General features: G+C 50.7%; 1 protein-coding gene across 1 annotated transcript in view; it reads left to right on the top strand.

Moving 5' to 3' along the window:
- Positions 1-7,500, top strand: part of cttnbp2 (cortactin binding protein 2) — a gene marked incomplete at both ends in the record, with an annotated part of 73,890 nt that overhangs the window by 54,549 nt on the left and 11,841 nt on the right. The window contains 6 exon segments of the mRNA XM_080544784.1: positions 488-638; positions 1,464-1,775; positions 2,064-2,181; positions 2,676-2,972; positions 6,697-6,822; positions 7,417-7,496. Of these exon segments, the coding sequence (XP_080400910.1) occupies positions 488-638; positions 1,464-1,775; positions 2,064-2,181; positions 2,676-2,972; positions 6,697-6,822; positions 7,417-7,496 (1,084 nt within the window).

Genomic DNA, 7,500 nt, shown 5'->3' with positions numbered 1-7,500 from the left:
CATGCTGGCTTTAGCCAGACATGAGCAGCGTTTTTGGCAGACTAGGTTGTCGCCTCATACAAGTGTGGAACTTGACTTTCACTGTGAATGGGGGACAGGGAGGTAACCTTCCCAGGGTTCCCACGGGTCCTTGAAACCCTTGAGAATTTGTGAATTTGAGAAAAAAAAGATCAAGGTCTGAAAAGTTATTGAAAATAGACATGGGACATTGAAAGTGCTTGAATTCGCCTCTCTTTCTCTCTCTCTCTCTACCATCTAGTGTTCACACATTCAATATAAATTCTCAACTAGATCTGTCTCAAACTATGCCGTGTTGGGTCCTTGAATTTGAGGGAATTGAGTCTTGAAAGTCCTTGAAAGGTGCTTGAATTTGATGTTTCAGAAGGTGTGGGAACCCTGTCTGTTGAATCTGGGCAGTGTCCGTCCGTCCGTGTGTGTGTGTGTGCCCGCCCGCCCATGACTAACCCCCCCCCCCCCCTGTGTGCAGGTGTGTTGAGGCCCTGGTGGGCGGCGGGGCCGATGTGGACCGGGGGTCGTTGGAGGGGCAGACCCCGCTGTTCGTGGCCAGCGGCGCCGGGAGGCTGCAGTGTGCCAGGGCCCTGCTGGACGCCGGGGCGGACCGCTCCAGAGCCACCGCCGTGAGTCCTCCTTCACCTCCTCCTTCACCTCCTCCTTAACCTCCTTCACCTCCGCCAAACCCTCGGCTGCTCTGAGGTCCCCAACTGTCCCTCAACTGTTCACTGTTGTCAACAATGATCCTCAACTATCCTGTAATGTCCCCAACTGTCCCTAAACTATTCACAGGGTTCCCGCGCTGGTCTTAAAAAGCCTTAAAGGCTAAAATCAAGCAATCCGATTTATAAAACCTAAAAAGATCTTAAGTTTCAGTTATTAGGTCTAAAAAATTAGATTAGCTTGTCCTGCAAGGAAATCAGTCCGACCACATCTATTTACATGGAAATTAATCAAGCTGGAACCAAAAGAATGCCAATTCGCTGCCCCTGGGAGAAATTATTGGCGAATGAAGCTACGGCAGGCCTCTGCCTCACCAGCCTCCACTGATATGGATATATTTGTATGTGCTGTATAGATAGATCCTGTATCTCCATAGCAACCACATGAGTTTAACTGCTTAGGCCATTGTACCTACAGTACTTGACGTTGAGTGTGTTGTGATGTGCTGTATGAGAGGGTTGTTGTTGTGGTGGCAGTTGGATTGGTGACTAACTGGTACGCCGTCTCAACCAGACAACTGCGCAGCACGATCTCTGTCAGCGTCGTGTTTGTAACAACCTGATTAATATAATCAGTAAGTTGTGGAAAGCAGTGAATTTTTGCCCAAATAAAAAGCCTGTTGTTGTGAAGCTAACATCCTTCCCCTTCCTCGTTCTGGTGTGTGTGTGTGTGTGTGTGTGTGTGTGTGTGTGTGCGTACGTGTGTGTGTGTGTGCGTGACGTCCCCAGGACAACTGCACAGCTCTCCACGCCGCGGTCAGCTCAGGACACGTGGACACTCTGCAGCTCCTTCTCTGCCACCCTTCCCCCGACCACACAGATGACCACGACCACACAGATGACCACCACGACCCTGACCACAACCCTGACCCTACAGACCACCACCACGATCCTACAGACGACCTCCACGACGACCCTGACCCTGACCACGACCGTGACCCTGACTGTGTCCCTGTCCCCGTCGTGTCCAGCGCGGTGCTGAACCAGGGTAACTGTGAGGGCTGGACGGCCGCCCACATCGCTGCTGCCCGCGGATACAAGGTGGGGCCACTTAATGTGTGTGTGTGTCAGGGTTCCCGCGCTTGTCTTAAAAAGCCTTGGAGTCTAAAATCCAGCAATCCAATTAATAAGGCCTAAAAAGGTCTCCATATGGTGTCGCGAATAGGTCTAAAATGAATAGGTCTAAACATTTTTATTTCACCCTTCCCTTTACTCATTCTTGTGTGTGCGTGTGTGCGTGTGTGTGTGCGTGTGTGCGTGTGTGTGTGTGCGTGTGCGTGTGTGTGTGTGTGTGTGTGTGTGCGTGTGCATGTGTGTGTGTGTGTGTAGGACTGCCTGGCGGTGTTGTGTAGCCACAGTGAGCAGGATATCGAGAGGAGAGACCAGTGTAACCGCACCATCCACGACGTCGCCACCGACGACTGCAAAGACCTGCTGGAGAACCTCTGTGAGTGTGTGTGTACGGGTGTGGAAAACCCTGTACAGTGGTAAATGAGTCCACAACCCCCGCCCTCCAATGGTACATTGCTTTTCTACAACAGCCGCCACATAATATAAAACATAAATACACAGTTGTAACATTAAATTCATGTATTTTCAATCATTCATCATTTCAGAATACATATATCCTTCCGCCACAGAATATAGTCCCATAAACCAGATCAACCGTTGCATTGTAGGTCAGCACAGGTGTTCTTAATCAGATTGATTGGGAGGCGCATTGATACTGGAAATGCGGTCTGAACTGTGGGTTGTTGGGGGTATTTACCACTGTTGCTAGCCAATCAGAATCCAGTATCCAAACATGCTGTTGTAGAATATTAATTTCTTCATTTCTCTTTTTAATTGCTCTCTCTCTCTCCCTCCCCTCTCTCTCTCTCTCCCCCCTCTCCTCTCCTCTCTCTCCCCCCTCTCCTCTCTCCCCCCCCCTCCCTCCGTCAGACTGCTACAGGGTGCAAGTGCGAGTGCAGCTAGTCGGGGGTGTGGAGGCCATGTGTCCGGTGGCGGGTCTGGACCTGGAGGAGGGGGAGGAGGGGCCGGCGGTCCCCCTGGGCTGCGTGCCCGTCCACAGGGGCCTGCGCTGGGCAGAGTTGGGCGTCGCCCTGGGCCACGCCCTGACCAACCACCTGCAGCTGCTGTGTGGAGCCGACAGGGACGACCGGACGGACCCCCCCGCCAGGGACGACACACACACACACCTGGGGCTCACCCCCGCCAGCATGGCCTCTGTGCTCATCGGTAAGGACACGAGTGCGCACACACACACACACACACTAGTGGACTCAGAAGGTACACATCATGCAACATACATGTTCCGTCCCCAAATGTTATCCAGGGGAGGAACAATAGAAGAGTGCGTGTGCGTGCGTTCATGAGGGATGGAGGTGCGGTGCTTCAGAATACTCTACCTTCTATACTGTACTGTGGCTCACTACAGGGCTTGACATTAACGCCGTTTTACTTGTCCGGAGCAAGTAAAACTTTCGCCGGGTTTGTTTGCGCGAGCACGACGACGCTGCTGGATCCTGGATCTGTTTACCTGTGTGCAGGAAGAACAACAGACGGCGCAGGCGCCAGACCAGACTAGATGATCGTGAGTGAAGATATTATTAAAGTGTACGGGTGATCGACAGGCGCGTACCCTTTGATAATATCTTCACTCACTATCATCTCTGTGGCTCTTCCTTCTTCATTAGAGGTTGGCTTGTTTACCAAAGCGCTAGCTAGCTAGCTAGCCTAGCCTGCTGTCTCAAGGATATCCCACACGTTGCTACGGGGGGGACGTGTCTCATGTTATTTTAGCCGCATCCCCAATCACAGCCAAGTTTAACGGAGGTGTCGCACGCTATTTTAGGACTCAACGCAACACGGTCCTGTCCTGTCCAAACAGCTGTTGCCCTCCTCCGCTCCTTCCCACCTCCCCTCCTTCCCACCTCCCCTCCTTCCCACCTCCCTCCCTCCCACCTCCCTCCCTCCCTTCCTCCTCCCTCCCTCCCCTCCCTCCCCCCTCCCCTCCTTCCCACCTCCCTCCCTCCCTCCCTCCCACCTCCCTCCCGTCTCCCCTCCCACCTCCCACCTCCCCTTCCTCCCACCCCCTCCCTCCCACCTCCCTCCCTCCCACCTCCCTCCCTCCCACCTCCCTCCCTCCCACCTCCCTCCCTCCCTCCCTCCTTCCCTGCCTCCCTTCCTCCTCCCGCTTTTCCTTTTTCGAGATCAAGTTAGAATTTCCCTCCATCAGCGTAATCTGACTGGCAGGACGACGAGGAGTCGGAGGGGCTCTGGTTCTCATACGAGGTCCTGGCGAGGTGAATCACTGACAGAGGTCCTGGCAAGGTGAATCACTGACAGTAAATAAATACAAGTTTGTCGGTTGAGTTCGGTAGAGTTAGGGCTCCATCTGTGGAGTGTGGTGCCCGTTTGTTACTTCTGAATGGGTTGGAGTAAGTGACAATTGTGATTATATTCAGAATCCGTAAAGTGATTCCAAACATTGCAACTTAGACAGGGGTGCAAACTTGTCACGTAAATTAGCCGTTTTTACCTCAAAATAGGTCATCTATGATTCATGATTCACGTCCCGTGTTTCATGATTCATCCAATTTTCATCCAAGTCACATGATGCGTGAGCTAACTAATCTTCTTGTCTGCTAAACTCCGCTGCTGTTGAAATAACTTTTAGCTTCAGGCAGCTAGGTACAGTTCCAGACAGTGTGGAGAAACACAGTCACAGGAAGCTGTTTTCGAAGTAATTCTGCAGGTGTTAAGGTCAGGGCTGCCGCTACTTAAACGTGCATCATTGTTAGACCACCGTTAGGGCTAGCGATATCCATTTAGCACCATTTGTGCTATCTCTATCCCCCCCCAGTCAAAAATGTTCTCCTCTAAGGTTAGCCGCGCATTGATAATTTTCTTTGTTTTCAGGCAAAAAACACTTTTTGGGCCATCACCAGTTGAACTAGTTCAGTGGAGTTGGCTCAACATGCAGCTCTCTCCCTGTACTGCAGAACTCAGACAACTCTGGGTAAAAAACGGGTCACGTGACTTGTGGGGTGGCGGTGTGTGTATAGCTTAGTAAAGGTAAAGGTGATTTAGAAATTGTGGACAATTGTATTACTTTCTTTTACTGAAAAAGGATTTGAGTCAGGAAAATACACTTTTCCTCCTAAAAAATGTATGATTTTTTAAATGTAGCTGACTGTCACAAGAGCGGAGATGGGTATGTGTGCATACATACATACATACATACATGCATACATGCTGTGCACGTGCACATGCATGTGCGCTCTTCTGGTTCAGTTGGTAGAATATGACGTTAACAACACTAGGTTAGGGAGTTCATTTATACTATATATAGCATCTATACTGAAACATGTACACTCATGTACACTCACTGCAACGTAAGTTGCTTTGGATAAAAGTGTCGGCTAAAGGGCATATTAATAATGTATTATGTCTGCTCTCGTGGGGGAAGCGTGAAGATTTGCTGTGAATAACGTGTAGTGTTGCAGTGCGTTGCGTACTTCACACTTCAAATGACCCGATAACATTCTATTGTGTTCTTATTCTATTAAATGTTATTAATACACTTGCTTCATCATGTGCACATTGAGGTGCACTCTAGAGTTGATATGTCAGGACTTTTGTCAACAGGAGGGTTTAATGTCTCTGAGTAGGATCAGTGTTAGATTAGAGAACGACTCTTTGATAGATGATTGTTGATATCAGGACTCTTCCAGGCACCTGGCGTTGCAGCTGTGGTGTGGGTTCACACACACACACACACACACACACACACACACACACACACACGCACAGAGCTTTCCTACATGGCACTCTTCCCTGGGTCCTTTCCAGAGGATGGAACGAGCTGGGCCACTGGCCTAATTGAGCTTGGCCAGACCTGACCAAACTCCCACTGAGAGGCTGCCCAAAATAATCTCTCTCTCTCTCTCTCTCTGTCTCTCTCTCTCTCTCTCTCTCTCTCTCTCTCTCTCTCTCTCTCTCTCTCTCTCTCTCTCTCTCTCTCTCTCTCTCTCTCTCTCTCTCTCTCTCTCTCTCTCTCTCTCTCTCTCTCTCTCTCTCTCTCTCTGTAATGACCGCAAAACAAACACACAGTTATTAGAGCTCATCTATATTATGTTCATGGGGACACACCACACCAAGTACATACAGTATTGTGTGTGTCTGTAGTAGATGATTCTAATAGAATAATAACAGTTCACTTCCGTCTGTTTGTGTGTGTGCACACGTGTGAAGCCCTGGTCAGGGACATCCAGTCCTGCTTGTCTGAAGTCTGTCCAGGGAAGACAGACACATCTGCCAGATCTCCCAATTATCACACACACACATGCATGGTTTCATGCAAACACACACACACACACGCACACACACACACACACACACACACACACACACACACACACACACACACACACACACATGAAGGAGATATCAGTAGACATCCAGCAGGGCTGCACTTTTTCCTCTCAGACGGGGAGGAACGACGGAAGGATGGAAGGAAGGATGAAAGAGAGAGAGCAGAAGGATGGGGGGAGGAGGGATACATTATGGATGAGATATGGAAAGAGGGAAGGAGGGGGAGAGGGGGGGGATGTGTCTGTGTCTGCTCTGTCAGTGACGATCATGGATCCGTGACACCCGTATACAGGATTGGGGTTTCTCTTTGTGTGGGGGGGATGTGTGTGTGTGTGTGTGTGTGGTGTGTGTGGGTGGGTGGGGGTGGTGGTGGGGGTGGGGGTGTGGGTGTGGGTGTGTGCGTGTGCGAGGGATAATAATAATAACTTTTATTTGTATAGCATTTTTCCTGCAAACGTTGCAGCTCAAAGTGCTCTGTGTGATGTGTGTGTGTGTGTGTGGGGGGGGGGGGATGTGTGTGTGTGTGTGTGTGTGTGTGTGTGTGTGGAGGGATGTTGCTCATGTTTCTGTACCTGTGTGTGTGTAGGTGACACGGTGTGGTTGCCAGGTCAGGAGTTGCCAGATCAGGAGTTGCCAGGTGAGGAGCTGTCTCCCTCCCCGTGGGACCTGGTCAGGAAGCCCCTCAGCCAGCGCATCACCATCAGACTGAAAGGTGAAGAACTGAACTGGCAACTCTGATCATCTGTTCCTCTTCTCCTTTCATCCTCCTCCCCCTTCATCTCCTCCTCCCCCTCCATCTCCACCTCCCCCGTCCATCTCCTCCTCCCATCTCTCTACGATTCATCTCTACTCTTCCTGTTTTTCCCCGCCTTACTCTGCTCTATGAACAGGACTCCTCATTGACTCTGTGTCTGTGTGTGTGTGTGTGTGTGTGTGTCTGTCTGTGTCTGTCTCTGTCTCTGTCTCTGTCTGTGTCTGTCTGTGTCTGTCTGTGCCTGTGTCTCTGTGTCTCTGTGTCTCTGTGTGTCTGTGTCTGTGTCTCTGTCTCTGTCTCTGTCTCTGTCTCTGTCTCTGTGTCTGTGTCTGTGTCTCTGTCTGTGTCTGTCTCTCTGTCTGTGTCTGTGTCTCTGTCTCTGTCTCTCTCTCTCTGTCTGTGTCTCTGTCTCTGTCTCTGTCTCTCTGTCTGTGTCTGTGTCTCTGTCTCTGTCTCTCTCTGTGTCTGTCTGCGTCTGTGTCTGCGCGGGCTGTACATTTCTCCTGTTGGGTTGTGTGTGTGTGTTCATCTCCTCTGTGTTGTGTGTTCCAGGCCTGTCAGAGTCGTGTCTGGATGAGATGGCCCTGCAGTCCCTCATCCCCCTCCCGCTGCTCCAGAACTACGTCCGCCTGGTAC

Source organism: Nansenia antarctica (genome assembly GCF_963989245.1).
Source record: "Nansenia antarctica genome assembly, chromosome: 14".
In the NCBI taxonomy this organism is placed as follows: domain Eukaryota; kingdom Metazoa; phylum Chordata; class Actinopteri; order Argentiniformes; family Microstomatidae; genus Nansenia; species Nansenia antarctica.
Note: the sequence above shows the minus strand (reverse complement) of the source record. Positions and strands in the feature narration are given on the sequence as shown.